The sequence below is a fragment of the Pseudopipra pipra genome, chromosome 1 (genome assembly GCF_036250125.1).
Source record: "Pseudopipra pipra isolate bDixPip1 chromosome 1, bDixPip1.hap1, whole genome shotgun sequence".
In the NCBI taxonomy this organism is placed as follows: Eukaryota; Metazoa; Chordata; class Aves; order Passeriformes; family Pipridae; genus Pseudopipra; species Pseudopipra pipra.
The window spans coordinates 37,126,027-37,142,955 of NC_087549.1; the positions used below are offsets into that span (position 1 = coordinate 37,126,027).

Below are 16,929 nucleotides of genomic sequence, written 5' to 3' on the forward strand. Positions count from 1 at the left end.
TGAAATTTAGGAACAGGTGATAGATCAGCAGGGATGGCTGACTGCTCCTTGGTTTTGATCCGCCAAACTCTGCTGTGGTCATGCTTAGATAAGCACAGGGAGAAATGCCGTCAGTTTTCCACTAAATTTCAGAATTTACTACATTTTTACTAGCATCCTGTTTGCTTGAATATATTTATTTTTATCCTTCAGGCAAATATTTCTGCCTCCTGTGAACCTTTTCTGTAAATCAACGGAGGCACTTGGCAAGCCATATCAAAACTGCAGCTTTACATATCACTGAAGCAGAAAATAAATGGAAATAATTACTGATGCCTTCCAGTACAGATTTATTTCAAAACAAAACATGTAGCTTAGAGGGGTGGGCAATATATATCTAATGATTTCCTGTTAGCTTACACAGCATTGGCTCAGACAATTTTATTTCATTCCAGGATGTGTTCTTTCCCTCTCTTGGGGGAGATCAGGGACATAGTAGTTGTTTGCTCATTTAACCATATTGAATGGAATCAAATCTTCTTTATTTAGTACACCTGGAAGATGATATTTGTAGATCCCTCCCACATGCTAGAAATTGGAAATTAACTGGTGTTTGAGAGAAAAAGATGTACATTGCTGTGCCAGTAACATCATTAACAGAGTCACTGACTGACTGTATTTAACAGTCACTGTATTTTCCATACAATGGGCTTGATCAATATTCATAAGTGGCAATGCTAATTTGTTTTCATGTGTTTCATTATAAACCAGTAATGCACGGCCTGATGCCACTGACTTGCACTGACAAGCAGAGAACCAAGTCCTGCAGTGCCAAGGACTGCTCCTGAGCCGTCACCACAGTCTGTTGTCTTATTTGTTATGTGTGAGGTGAAAATTTAGTGCCACTTCTGCTTAGTGCCTTTGGATTCTCGGAAACAAATGTTCTGTAACTGTTACTGTGACTAGGCAGTACTTGTGGGAATCACTGAGGACAGATACAAATCTTGCTGTTTCTGGAGCAGAAGGTGGCCATACAATCCAGACCAAAGACCCAGTGGGCCCTGTATCCTCTCTCTAGAACAGCTGACCTATGCAGCTGCTGAGGGAAGGGGAGGAACAGGTAAGTGTGTCTCCACTCAACATGGTCATAGTCTTCAGTTATTCTCAGCTTTTAGAGTCTGACATGATTCCTGTCTCCTTCATCACCGCTGCTGTATTTCTCTTGCAAGTGTCTCTTGAAGTCATGTGGCTTTCACATATCCTTTGAGGTAAGGACTTTCAGGTCTGCAGCACACTGCAGGAAAAGCTGCCTCCTTTCATTTGTTCCAAACCTGGTTTTATATGCTACCTCCTCACCCTTGTGCTAGTAACAAGTACCAGGTGCCACTAGAGATAGTGGTAAAGCATAAGCCCTGTGCTCCTCTATTTTTTCATAGTAATAGTTCCCCGACTTCAGTTATTACAGCCTCACTGAGAACATCAAGCCTGCAGAGAGGGGATTTGTCATGAATTTGTGTCTAAAGCTTTGCTTCTGCCGGATCTAGATTTTAAACATGACATCAACAGCTGGACTTCTTGGGGGAATCTCATCCCACTTGGAATTGCTATGGCTTCACAAGTCCAAATTTGTTTATTGCTCCACTAGATGCAACCTCAGGATATAAAAATATACAGAAAGTTGTATCTTAAAGGCCAACTCCACTTTTATTTAATTTGTCTGCATTTTTATTTTATCTTTTGCTGCAGGGTGAAAATGAATGGGTGTTTTTTTAACTTTTATTGTATTCTTACAACATCTCAGCACATGCTTATAATACACAAGTCCTGGAATAGTGTCTAGTATTGAAAAATGTCCATCCTTTCTACCCATTCACATGTCAGAGCTTTTGGAAAGCTTACATGGTAAAAGTATTAAATACTATCTAAACTTTGCTTACTGCAGAGAGAAAATCTCTGAAGACACAGTACCTTGAAGTCCAGGAAGAAATTATGTGAGAAAGGGCAGAACACCACGAACATGGGAGATGTGGCAACAAAAGAAAAAGTGAAATGGTAAGTTTTCTGATATATTTAGCAAAACAAACTTCTCCAAAATTTCTTCTACTACCTCCCAACAGGAAGCTTATCAACGTTTGATATGTTGCTGCTGAGCTCATTTACATCTTTCTGATGCTGAACTAAAAACAACCAAACAAGCAAAAAACAGCCAGAAAAACCCGAGATACAGCATTAGCTTTTCTGCTTCACAAGATCTCCCATCGTGGCAGTGTAACAACATTCTAGCTTGTAAAGTTCTGCTGGTTACTGATTGAAGAAATGCAGTGGAAAAGTTGGCTTATGACTGAAAGCACAAAAAGGTTGATAAAAAGAAAAAGACAAATAATTTTGAAGTTGGTGGTTTGCTGCATTTATGTACAAACAGCATTTTGAATTGTTTAAAGGATGTAAGATCGGTTTCACATGCAAGAACAGCTGAACAGTAAAGAAATCAGAAGGATTCAAAGTCTTCACCTATGTCACATCTTCCAGGGCTGTCCCTACTGAGGCGATAGGTTTCTCAACAGGATGCAATATATGCAGAAATCAACAGATGTTTCATCATTAATAAAATATTCCTGCCAACAGTTATTTTACATTTCTTTTAGTATGCCAACCAGCCCAGATTCAAAGAAGTCTGCCTTGAAGACACAGCCTCTGGGGAGAGGTGGCGTGAAGTTGCTCTCTATATTTGGACATCTCCTCCCAAATATACAAAACAAAGGAGACAATGATTTTTGCCTTGGGTTACCACAATCACGTTTGTAATGCTGGTGACATAATTGAGCATTCACTATGCTGAAATCCTTAATTGTTTGTCCCTGTTTATGCCAGTGGCATGGATACATACTGACCGGCCTGGGGCAATTTGAGTAGACCCAGATTTGAGATACTGCTGCTGAGGGAAAAATGCAGCCTGACAACTAACTGCATGGAAGTGCCTTTCATTCAGGTTTTTATTTTCAACAGTGTGCATGTCCAGTGAACCACTCTGCTGTTAAAAGTGAACTTCTGAAAACTGTATTCTGATATTGTTACAGAATTTGTAATATATAAAATTTCCAATTAAAAAAAAAACATCAGAGAGGACTAATTTGCAAAATCTTCTATAAGTATGCAAGCTTATTTCCAGAATTTATTTCTTTCGTCCTAAACCTGGTGTCTCACAGGTGTACTTTGCATTAGCTTCAAAGAAAAGGAGTGAGCTACTGCAAAGGGTTGGGGTTTTTTTCTGGGTTTTTTTTTTCCTATACACACACACAAAGCTGGGCAATCCTTAGAGGCAGATACCAAATAAATTTACTGAAGCTAATAGCAACATTCACATATTTTGTTAGTTTAACAAACATTCCTGAGCTAATTTGCCTAGAATATCTTTGCAAAACAAACAAGCTCAAAGTGGTGCAGGGAGTCAAAGTAAAATACTTCAAACATTTGAATCAATTTTATCACAGATGGCAGGAATTTACTAGGAAGGTTATTTATATGTTCTCAGGCAATACTGTTCAGGTATAACTTATCTCTGGAACAAAGAAAATCTAAGTTATTTTCATTGTCCTTTAAGACGGTTCAAATGGAATTTATTTGCCTTCCTCACTTAGCACACTGGATAAGGGGTCTAGCTCTTTAAATACTATTGTTTCAGTTTCAGAGGAGAGAGGCTATAAAACAGGGGTGCTTCATTAAAATACCATAGCTGGTACCTCTCAGAGGCACAGGAAAGGAATATTCACTGAGTAAGTAACACATTATAAATTATAATTGAGATTCAATTCTCCTGGGGAGAAGGTAACTTGTCATTTGAAGTGTTGCTAGCTTCTGAGAGTGGACTAGGAGTTTAGGGGGTATAATGATATCATTAAGAAATGCCCTTGCAAAGCAAGCAAAATTATACTGTGCTATTTCTTGAAAACCACAGGAACTCTTTATTGTTCTGTCAGCAGCAGTTCAAAGAGCTATGTGACCCCATTAACATTCACTCAGGCATGTATAACAAATTGGAGGAGGGAAATTTCTTGAATAGTTAATTATATTTTGTGTGTTTGAATACCTAACATTGTTAGCCATATGAGCTCAGCACCACAGAATGCACACCTTGCACACCTAGTTTACCTCACAGCTTTATTTATCTTTTTAATGTTTAGAGGAGAAAGCAGTATCAAAGGTACAGAAAGAGCTGGGAGGTTGGGAAATGGGAAAGGTAGATAATGGCTAGCTGACTTGATGGCTGTGGTTGAACTGCTCTAATATTTGCAGTCCTTCTTATTTGAGCAGCAATTGCTTTAGGTGACCAGAAAACCCTTTGAACCCACATATCCATGTCAGGTAGGAATATGTGGGGTGTCACACATAAGCTAGACTCTTGCAGGGAAATGGAGTTTATCTCGTTTTCAATAAGACACAGCTCTTCTTGCCAAACTATTTATTTATTTCTGAGTGAAAAGTTCTCCAAGAGGCTCTTTCACAGATGGTGCCAAATGACTACAGTCTCCATGCTGCAGTGATTGGTGACTCAGCTTAAGCAAAGACAGTGGACAGCAACAGAAACTGAGGTTTGACTGGTTGGTTTTGAGTGCAAATGTTTGGGTTTTTTAAGAGAGTAAAGTGGTAGGTATTGTCTCCAATGTTAGTGGAAAGCCCACTTGATTAATTAAGTCAGAAGTTTTATCTGTACCAATTAATTAATTTCAGTTACACTACAGATTCAGGAATCCTTATCTCTTCAGGACTGTCCTCTTGTAGCTTTCCTCACACTTAGTAATGAGTTTGATAAATTATATGATAAAGGAAAGGACCATATCAAGGAGGTAAATGTTATCTGTGCTATATGGAGGCGATATTATTTCCTGAGATAGTTTTAAATTCAGCTGCTCTGTAATTTTAAGTGACACCAAACCAAGTTAAGATTGTTAGTGGGACTCTTCATGAAACTTCACACAAAAGTTAGATAAGGACCCTTTGTAACTACCGCAGATGTCCATTTACACAGGTACATTTACCAACCCACAAGAAACCATCTTTTCCAGACACTGGGCTCATATGCTACTGAGCACACCTACTAATTCAAAGTTACTTCCAAATAATCTTGGAAAATAGAAGAGTAAGATTTATATTACCCTATAAAACTAGGTAAGCTTGAATTCCATTTTCAGTTCATTGAAAGTTCTGCTGTTACCCTCTGTAATTCTTACAGAGTGATCAAGTATTTTGCTCATCACATATATATTCATACTTCTGCCTTTCTTCTGCAAACCTGTCAATTTAATAACCTTTTAAATGTATATGCTAGTTGAAGAATATTTGCATTGTAACTGTACTTGTGTTAGCTATGTTTTTTCTTAGCTCCATTTTTATTGCATGTAGATCGGAGTTGGTTACAAAGCCTCCTCTGAAATGGAAATTATTTTTATTACACTTTAGCCAGGCTTTAAGCTTCTTCTACTGCAAATAATTTGAAATAGTGGGAGTGTGCTCAGAGTGAAAAGCAGAATGCACATTTGAGAGGTCTAATACATGCCTACCAGAAAGGGATGGAAAACACATCCTGAAATAGTTATAGGAAGTTTTGAATTACCGAGCAGTATAGCTACTGGATGAATTTCCAATGAAATTCTTTTCTCCTCAGAAAATTCCTGTTGTTGAAATATAATCATAGTGGGGGGCAAGTGGTAGAGATGAGGGGAGAAGGAAGTAGGCTGAACATTTCACTTGATGTTTTCATCTTTCTTTGGAAGACGACTGTGATATTTGAGGTTGACATTTTTGCATCCAAGAACCCCTGCTATTCAGGAATGCTTTTTTCAAGTGTTAAGTTTTACACAGTTAAGAAGAGGTATAAAAACATTTGACAACAAAACAGAGTTCTTCAAGATCACTAGGCAAATGTTCTAATTGATGTACAAAATTTCCAGAAAGCGCTCAGATATTGAAGGACACTTTCTGCAAGCCTAGAAAAGTCTTATGAAGTGGAAAATCCCTTCCTGACATGGTGTAACAGGTCTGAAATTTGGGAATTAGGCAATGGCATAAGTCCCATTTGCATCAGTTGGGACTTTGCCTCAAACTTACTGAAAAATTTGTAGTCGCTTTTCACCATGTTGACCATACACATATTGACCATACAAATAGGTATGACCATACAAACTCTGAGGAATTCATAAGTTCCTTTTTGGAGGAGGAGATAATAATAATAGATGAGGCTTTAAAGAGAATTCTTATGTGTTGTAGAAAAGCCCTGTTTTTCTGCACATAGTTGAGTCAAATAACAAGCAGGTAAATGTTTCTCAAAATCATTGCCTTTCTGCAGAATTTTAGAATGTCGGTGGCTGCAGCACTTTGTTAAAAACTTGCACCAGAAGTTATTACCTTGCCTAGAGAAGCAGAGTGAACATAGAATCCTGCCAAGAGCCCTCTCCTGCACTGACCTGAGCTGCTGGCTCTTCCATACCATCAGTCAGGGACACACAGCCAGTTCCACCGGTGCAGCACATCCTTGAAGGCATGTGCTAAAGAGAGGACTGTGAGCAGGAGGTGTAAGGGGGCAACTGATCTTATATTGGCACAGCTGTTTTCCCAGGGAACATGAATTTCAATCCTGCAGTGGTTAGTGAAGAATATGAGTCCTCTCCTAGAGAGAACAAAGGTCTTATCTACCTTGTGCTCAGGGGATAATCCATGCCACATGTCTCAGTGTAGAGTCATATCAGAGTGACAACTCCTCCTCTTTCTCTGACTCCATCTCATTATCCACATGTACCTCCATTGCCATCTCAAACAAAATAGTACCTACTCTGCTGGCACATAGCTCACTGAAATGTCACTACTTCTGTATCTTTCTGATTTAGTTTTGTATATGCAAGCCCTTTTATACTTTTGCACAATCACTCTATATGTTTCTCACAGCAAGAAGTTACCTGTAGTAAACACTCTCTTCAGGATACATTCACTCAGTTTCCATGCTAAAAAGAAAAAAGCTTTCAGAGTTGGCAGAGAAGTTAAACAAATATCACAGATGCATCACTCCTGAAATTCTATGAAATTAATGAGGACAGCTGTTGTGATATGTAGAGTGAGTACTCTCTGAGCTGTCAGTTAGGTGCCTTTGAAATTATAGGACACTAGAAGAGGGATTGACTCATTTTATATTAAAAAAAGGTAAACTGAGGATCAGCCAAACAATCTAATCTTTTGAATCTACAGTGAGTTGTCCAGAGATAAACAGCTTTAGAATCTACATTGAGGGGCTTTTTGTATTTGGTACTAAGGTTTTTTTGGCTTGTCCTTGTCCAAGCCAGTGTATACATGTGCCTATAAATGGTTTACTTGCCTGTCTTATGTCACTGAGGATTTTATCTGTTCTGACTTTGGTAGGCAATGACAGAGAGCTCTGTCTTTCTGTTAATAGGACCAGTTATATATACCAGTTGAGACATAATAGCATCATAGGATACTTATAGCATAGGCAGACTCATCCCCATGCTAGATTTCTGCAGAAAGGCTGAGCAAGAATAAGACTTTTTAGAGTGTTCTTCAAGTTTGTGACAATGTGGATTCTCACTGACTTTAAATTTTCAAGTAACAGAAGTATTATGTTCAGAAACTTTACAGAAAAACTAATTGCATCTTGTACTTACTATGCAAGACATCTTATAGCCTACATCCTTCACCTGACTCATAAAGAGTTCAACTGGAAGTACTTAATCAGTCAAAGAGATCATGTTTACCTCGGGTTTCAGAGTACAAATGTGTTTAAACAAGAAAAGAAGAGTCAGTTCCTTGCTCCAGGGTCTGAGCTGGTGAAGGAAACATCAAGTTTGCAGAGCAGAGAGTTTGGCAAAGTCTCCAGATGCATGAGGGCTGCCTGGGCTCTGTTCACATGCCCAGTTTGACCACAACAAATATTAGATTATGCCCACTAACCCAGGTCAAGCTGACCTGAAATATTGTTTCATTACTTCAGCTTGTTTTCAAATTTCAAAAAGCAAGAGATTCTAACCATGAAGACAGAAATCATGTGCTTCTTACCACTCATAATGAAATCAAATATTAAGTATTTTGATTTCCAGATGAAAATTATTGAAGCAAAGAAATTTCCAGATTTTTTTTCTAGATAAATTTGGAAACATATTTCACCATAATAATTCTGTTCCAAAAACATTGTTCCAGAAAAAAAAAGTTTTTCACTTGAAAATTTTATCAGGTCTAAAAGCTCATACTTTTTACTAAGATTTGGAAAAACAAGCATACAAAAAAATTACACCTTTGACATAATATTGAATTGCATTTTTTCCTTCAAGCTCTACATTCTATTTTGAATTTTGAGCATATTTTATATCATAGCTCCTCCTTCTGAAGCACAAAATGAAAAATATTTGATTGTATAAGATAGTGTCAAAAGATAAGTAATTTGCTGCTACAATTTAACTGACAGTAAGTTTCTCGATCCCACATAATTACAGTAGGAGGAAATTTTATAAAAAGACTTTTTATATCTATTGCTCATATTAAAGATAAAAAAGCTTCGTACATTTCTGAACAGACTGAGTTTTCCATAATCTGGCATTTCATTCCAGATTTTGAAGTGAGATAATCTCCAGTAATGTGTAAACAAACCTGTTACTTTGATTATCTGACTTCATCTGAACTTAGAACTATTCTAGACAAATGTATCTTGAACAATTTCCTAAGACAAGCATATTCAAGTTTCCCTTATTTGAAGATTTTTTTCAGAAGATTTTTTTCTATACCATATCTGATTAAAGTGTTCTTAAGTCAAGCATTATTGATTTCCTTTAATTTTCCTCTCCTCCCAGAAATTGCTGGCTTATGATAAACTGAAGATAATTTAAAAAAAAAAATGTAATGGATCTCCTTGGTTGGTCAAATCTTCTGTCAAGCTACTACTAGTAAAAATCTGGGGACAAATTCCTGTTTGCAGATCTTGGTTGTTCCCTGTTGTTACTGCTATTTGCTGTAATGACTGTGGCATCTAAATCAAAGCCTTATTGAACCCTAAAGAGCACTCCTGCAGTGATTCATCATTGTCACAAAATAGGCATAGGGCTTCTTTTTTAAGAGTCACTGTCATCACACATGAGTAGAACTGCATGTGACAGAACTATCAGAGAAAGAAAGAATACAGGAAATAACCATTCACCATACTTGTTGTTTCAGTTCCTTGAGACAGCCTTGGGGCAAGTTAGCCTTTATGTGAGGCAGTACTAGGTACACTGGATTGCAAACCTGATCTTCAGGTCAGTTTTGAATCCAGCTGACTGATTTGTGCCATAAGCCACTCAGCTGGGTCTTAGTAGACCATGGCCCTCTGGCTTAGTTTTCACCAAAGAAATGGCAGGTGAGGTCAAACCTGCTGTTTTGAAGGTTTTGGAATATTTCTGGCTGCTGTTAGAGAAGCTGTTGCATTTCAATTCAGAGTACTAGCTGATGGAATTTCTAAATTGTTATGTGCATGCATGTACACAAACTGCAGTGCATAGCTGTGGTGTTGGACAAATCAGAAGCAAACAGTCTTTCTCTATACTCACTAGTAGAAGCACCCTAAAATCAAAAGTCCTGTCTGGAGGCAAAGTAACTACATCCTCAGAGCAGAAACCAACAACCATTAAATAAAAAAAAAAAAAGGCTGGACTTCACAGGACACACAACCTACACACTGTAACACTTCCCATGATTATTAGAGGTCTCCAAATGCAGTGGTTAGTAGCAAACATCCTGCATACTAAGAAGTGACCACTTCCTACTTGCTATACCTGCTTCATGATTGCAAATGTACTTCTTACCTTTGCTGTTGAACTCTGATGCTTCTAAACCACTATGCAAAATAACAAAAGATTAGTCTCTGGTTAACTTAAGCCATAATTAAATTTTGTCTACTATCACAGGATAATTATAAGCTCAGCATGACACACAGAGAACTATAATTTCACAGATGAAGAAAACAGGGAGAAAAATATCCTGTGAAGGAGAAAAGCTGTTCACATTAAAAGAATAAGGATTAGAAGTCAAAACTCACCAAGTTGTTGGCAAAATAGATTGGTTTTACAGACATCTCTTTCCCCACCTTTCCATCCACATGACAATCTTGTGTTCAATGTGTTAAAACTCAAAAGATCAGTAAGGTCTAGGAAGGAGCATGGTATGAGCTCAAAGCATACAGTAGCAATTGTCTTGTGATAAAACATCAAAGCTTGTTAATCAGAGAGGGTTTAAGCACTAAGAACACATTCATCCCTGCACTGCTGTGACATAATGAGAATTACCACACTGTACAAACACTTGTTTAGCATCTGAACTACTGTAGTTTAAAGTGGAGACATAAGGCTGTTTTTAGGTCATTAAATAACATAATTGAGAAACAGAGTAGGTGCCCTGTTGAGTTATAATGAACTGTCTGTGTAATGCAATACATACAGAAATCCATACAGAACAAGGAGTAGTATTGAGCAAAATGTGCATTCAGACATGGTGATGTCAATCCTACTTCATCTTTTTAAGTATTTACAGAGTTTACAGTATTTGGAACTGATCAGCTGGTGTAATAGCAATATATTAATTTCTGCAGCCAAGTTCATTAGATTTGACTAGTGTTTGTTTTACAACACAAGATGAATTAACATATGTATCTGCGTAATGCTTGTTGTCTGCACTTAATGATAATGCATTGCATCAGCAACTTGAGGAAAAATACATTAAATACAAACATACACACACAAAAGCGACAATATATTAATTGGCTGAAAGCAACTTGAAAATAAGAAAAAACCCAACTGCATAAATTATTAAATACTATTTATTTTTAAGCAATTCTATATTTCAGAATGAGGTGGTCTGAGACACTGAATAAGAGTTTAAGAAATTATGGGAAAATGGTTCAGCGATGGCATTAAAATTACCATTACATAGAGAGAGGCTAAAAGTTCCTGGCCCAGATACCCACATGTGAACATATGGGTTCAATTCCAGTAGAAATTGTAAGAGAGAATTATTTTCTTTCCATCCACTTAGACTTACACAGGACTTAATGCAACCCAAAATTTCTTTTTATAAAGGAAGACTGAGATAACCATGTTATCTGCCTATCTGAGGGTCTGTACACGCCCAGTGCCTTAGCTGTGGGAAATAAACAGGAACTGAAAAAAATCTCAATTTTTTCCAGACATCATCAGCTCATGAGAGTAGGACCTGACTTTTTTACTTTCAATGGCCTCCAATGCAACTCATATTGTGACACTTTTTCTGTATGTAAGTCTCATCTCCACTTCAACTACATTTTACACAAATTTTACGCTAGGATAGCAGTAGTTTGTTTAAAACAATATTAGAACAAAGTCTCAATGAAAATACTTCAACAGCAGTAGTGAGAGCCAAAATACCCCAAAACTAAAAGGTTCCCACCATCACTGTTTGCTAAATATGTGCTTTATGAGCATGAATGACTTGCTTCTAAGCCTAGTAAATTGGAGTGCAGCTTTCACAACTCCTACAACTCATCAAGCCAGTGGTTAGTTAAGTCTAAGACATGTTATCCCAATTTGTACTTTTAAAGAGAGTTATATTTCTAGTAATCACAGAGAAGACAACAGTAACTTGACTTTAAATAAGAAATGAAATGCCCACACAGACATGAGAAAGGCAGCCTCCTTAAATTGCCCAGCACAGGATGTAAAGCTAATGACACAATCTTAAGATCAGCTTTGGTACTCTCAGGTTTCAGTACTTCCCAAAACATATTGTTGCCAACAACTCCAAATAAACTGTAGGCAGGCAACCTGGCAGTGCCATGGTCAGAGATCAGACGGGGTGGAGGCTGGATTGGACTCCTACCAAATAGATGGAAAAGCAAAATTTGGGCACGCACAAGGACAACTTGCTAGAATTTGATTTTCTTGTGGATGTCACTTGGCTTTATCTTCCTTCTGATTGGAGGGGTTCTTTTGAACCAGAGAATGAAGTGATAATATCAGCAGGAAAAGATAAGGTATTGTCCAAAGGACTAATTGCACAGCTTGACTTTCTAATTTGTTAGAATAGATGAAAATTCCTCACAAAGGGGAACACAGGCTTAAAACTGATAGCAGATTTTTCTACCTCATTTTTGAATAATAACATGAAGCAGAGACAATTATTATCTAATTGTAGACTATTTGTTAGTCAAAAAATTAGTTGAACAAACTGTTCTTTCTATCACATAAGTTAAAGTTAAAATAAACATACGCACCCCATGGAAAATTATTGTTGAGGTATTTATGACTGCAGGATATCTAGTAAGTACTAAAAATAAAATGAAAACTCAATAATTTATAATCTCTCTTTTTAAATATGTAGCTACATGAAGTATATGGTCCTTGGGCAACCTGGTATAAGACTGAGGTCAGCCCTGCTTTGAGCAGGGGGTCGGATAAAGTGATCTCCAGAGCTCCTTATAACCTAAATAGAACTTGAATTCTGTCAAATGCCCTCAATTAATAAGGTTATGTCAGACTACTTTTAGACCTAAAAATCAGTCTCAGGTCTAACAGCAGGAATGGGCTCAGACTTTAGTGGAAAGAAGTCCTTTCTGAGCACCACAGTTTATTCTCATCCTCAGGTTGCCTCATCTTCATGTTGCTCCTTACTACCTAACCCTGTAACAGCACATGGTTTAAGCTTGCTTCTATTTATCTGCAAGCACCAAGTGGACTTGCAGCCCCTGAACAGTCTGAACCATAATGTAACAGGATCCTGTGTGACAAATAAAGGCAGTCAGATGAGGGCACAACAGGGAGCCTGTCCTCCCTCTTCTTCATTTCCCTCCAGCTCAAATGCATCCATGTGAACACAACTGCACTCTTCCATCTGCTCAGGGAGCTGCTCTCTTCTCCTACCACCCTCCCTCTGCACACATATGTTTGCATGTGGACTGCACACTCCAGAAGGCAGACACTGCTGGATTTTAATCCCCCCAAATTCTCTGATGGATTAAACCTCAAATCTCTAACCCTCCTTCTTTTAATGCTGCATTAAGTAACACACATATTGGTTACACTGATTTACGGCTGAAATAGAAGTGAAAGACAGACAAAATGAGATGTCTGAAAATCAATCTATGCAAGTAGATGGGACATCAAAGCATTCTGGATTATTTTCTATACCCTTCACTTTGCCCAGCGTCTGATGAGACAAAAATGACTGTCTGTAGCAATAAAAGTTGCAAGTACATGTGCTACCCTCCACTTACCTGTAACCCTTCAATGGCCAGTTTGAGGATAGATGGTGTCAGCTTGGAGGCTTGCTTGAAAGAGAAGTTGCTCCAGTCTATAATTAGAATGAAGCCATTTATCTGAAGCTCCTGATCTTCGATGAGCACTTCTAAGGAAAGTAGAATAGCCCGAAGGATATCTATGAAGGAGTTCCTAAAGCCAAAGTAGAAAAAAAAATCAATGGTTGCAGTTATCTTCAAACCTCAAGATACTCAGCTTTGCTGTGGATGTGGCATGAGTGAGGTACAGGGATTCATTCTGGCAGAATTCTTCTGAAAAGGGAGTTGTTTCAGAAATGTCATTAAAGAGCTCCTGCTCTAAAACTCACATTTCCCTCCTCAGTGTGATAAATCTTGCTCATTGGTGGAAAAAATAAGCACTGAATGAGATCTCCTCAATTCTTCTGGCATTCCTTACAATAGATTTTAGTTAAGCTACATTGGCAAACTATTTGTCTGTGGTGAAATGAAACAAATTCAAACTATCAGTTTAAACAAAGTATATCGTTTGGATATACTTTACCATTTTTCCTTGTTCGTCTCCCTTCTTTTCAGAAAAGGGAATAAATGAGTACAATAAAAGTATAAAAGACATGGTTACAACTAGGTTCTGTGCCTTCCTGTTTGAGTAGAGGGAATAATCCAAGGCTTTGCGCAATAAAGTTTGACTGTTGCCTTATTTCTGCAAACCAAATGCAACATGAAAAATGGTTGCACCCACTTAGAATGGGAACTCTTTATTAATTATCAGCTACAATAAGCTGGCTGCAAGGCTTCCCTCAGCTCTTGGAGAATAATTAAAAACCTTGGAGGCCATGAAGGATATAGCAAGTAATGGAGAAGAAAATGTTGAAATGTTTTCTTTAATGTCCAAGTCTGTACTGGGAAGCCTGGGCCGCTTTCTACTTCTCCCTCATGCATTTTACAAAACAGTTAGACACTTTAATGACTTAGTCCATATTTACACCTGAGTAACCTGAATCAGGTGGTTCTTCTCATCTGTCCTTCCCATTCAGATGATTTACAACAATAGATTCTTTTAAAGAACAAGAAATAAAGCTTCAGAAATTACAGCTTAACCTTGTCTAAAATGAAATTGTAACATACTGCTAATGCAATCTGCTTTACCTCTGCATAATTCTCAAGTTTTGATGAGGCCTGAGGCATCTTACAGGGAAGGTTCACACCATGTTCTCCCATGGAGATTTTAATTTAGTCCTTTTCTGCTGTTTTCTTTACTTTAAAACAAGTCCTCTAAGTCTTCAAGAGCATTGCTTCAAATTCTGCCTGAGATAAAAAACCTATGTGCAGTTGAAACTAACTTCTCTGCCATCAAGACCTCTACCCCTGAGTAGCATCAACACATGGTAAATTTCTATCAGAGGAAAAAGGTGAAGTGTTTTCTTATTCTTGCTCTTTTCTCTCAGCATGTTTTGAGTGGAAATGTACGTTCTTTCTCTGAAGACCTGGTTCCTTGAAAAAGCTGCTTCTGAACTCTGCCTTTCTGTAAAAGTTAGAGGTTTCTCTGAAGTATAATTTCTGAGAAAATAAATAGAGCTTCAAGATATTTAATTTTGTTGCTGCTGGGTACCAAATCACCCCTCCCTCATTTACAGTTACAGGACAACCTTGACCTTTTCAAATCCTGTGGGGAAGTTGTGCTAAACAGAAAAACTGAGAAAGTATTTCCTTAGCAATGTACGGTGAAGGCATACTGATTGGACTGGCACTTGACATTTATTTTTAGTCTAAATTTATTTTGAAAAACTCTGATATACAACCTATTGCCCAGCTGAAAAAAATGATGTCATTCAAGCAGCATCATCAGATGACTACACTCTCAAATGTGAAAAAATCAAATATACCCCTGGACCTATCTACTTAATATATCCTACACTACCCCAGCATCCCTCTTCCAGGTGGTAAGCCTTCCATAAGAACTGTCCCACAGAAGCTCCCAGAGGTGTGCAGTAGCTCCAAAAGCATGCTCACACACATGCTTCTTTGCACTCTTATTGGCATCAGTGCAGAATAATATCATCATCTAGGCTTTCCGGCTAGACTGGGGAAGATGGAATAATCCTGACTTCAATTTCACTATAATCCTAACTTCGATTTAGGTTGTGACCCTTAGAATGACCTGGATGTTTGTTATTACCAAAGGTGTGAAAACAGAGCCACACTGTGATAAGATTTCATTCTCCATTTGCGGGAAGAAATTTTCTTAAGAGTACATTCAAATTTATATTTATGATCCTGCTACCTCTAATGTTTTTAAAACCTGCATAATTATTTCAGTAGGGCTATCTGGGAATGGTACATACAAAGTATCTTCTGTAGTCCATTTAAATTCTAAGTAACAATTAAATATTTAAGTGCAAAATCTTACCCTTGGACCCTATACTGAGAAATCCCAGTCTTTGTTTGTGTGTCTACGTAAATTGCCAGTTTATCAAGCAATTACTCACCTGTACTTCCCTGTACTTTCAGTAGAAATTATTTACCTGGAAGACATGGCACCCAGTTTTCTTAGTTTGTAATTAATCTGTCTCTCTCCCTGCCTACAACCCTCCCTTCTCTATTTATTTGCAGTTTTAAGACATCATGTAGTAAATAACTCACTGTGAACACAAAGCTGTTTTTCAGATGAGTACAGGGAGACATGAAAGCAGCATACAAGTCCTCCAGGTGGTTTATTTGCAGACACACTGTTTTGTGAATGCAGAGTCTGGATAGAAATCAGACAGAGTGCCACTTGAGGCTGAAGCCCTCTGCTCCTTAATCTTTGGGCTTTGAGACAAATCATTCAGCTGTGTGACTGATTTGCATCCAAATAATTTTCTATGCATGAACACAGAACCACTTGCTTTAGTTTTTGTTCCTTTGCTTAATGTTCCCTTCCCTCCTTCAACCCCCTTCCTCACCAGTTTAACCCTCTCACACAGAAAAAAAAAGTGAAATAAACTACTATTACACAAAAGAAAATGTGTAAGGTCCTGTAAGGATTCAGCATGGAGCTTACTGAAGTGAGCCACTAATGAGCTACAAAAGATTTGCACAAGCCTCAGAAAGACAAAAAGGAGGAGGGAGGGAGAGTGCCTATCTGCCTTGGCTGAATGGAAAGGTACCACAAAAGAGGCTCTTCAAATACCCTTTGGAAAATGGGAAGTTAGCCCAACAGAAGCTAGTGGTAAGGAACAATAATGTAAAGCAAAAATGAAGATGGTTTAGCTGAGGGATTTGGTGGGGAGATTAGCCAAAGGCATAACATGAAAACAAATAAGAAGAAATTACTTAATTATAAGAGGTGTAAGCAGGCTGTAAGAGAACCAAAAGGCTCAGTGGAGTACCAGGGTGCAAGGGGAACAATTAAAGAGGATAAAGACATTGCAGGAAAATTAAATGATCTATTTGCATGTATCTACCACCAGTCACTTTGAAGAGATACATGAATAATAAAGCTGAGGGATGGTTGGAAAATAAGGGGTCAAATAAGACGCTGAAAGAAAGTGATACATTTTGGAGAAGATAGTTTCAGTAAAGGCTTTTGACATTACTATTTCTGAATAGTTAAGCACAAGCTCTGTTTTATGCATGCTAGTGAAATTAATTGGATTATTCAGACAGTTAAAAATATGAAAGTACAGAAGTAGTGG

The 16,929-nt window shown here is 37.8% G+C and overlaps 1 protein-coding gene across 5 annotated transcripts in view; it reads right to left on the bottom strand.

The window, feature by feature from the left end:
- Positions 1-16,929, bottom strand: part of CLVS1 (clavesin 1) — a 100,420-nt gene that overhangs the window by 52,864 nt on the left and 30,627 nt on the right. For all 5 annotated transcript variants that reach the window (XM_064652215.1, XM_064652181.1, XM_064652207.1 and 2 more), the window contains one exon: positions 13,253-13,427. In XM_064652215.1, coding sequence (XP_064508285.1) covers positions 13,253-13,427 — 175 coding nt within the window. The remainder of the gene's footprint in view (positions 1-13,252; positions 13,428-16,929) is intronic.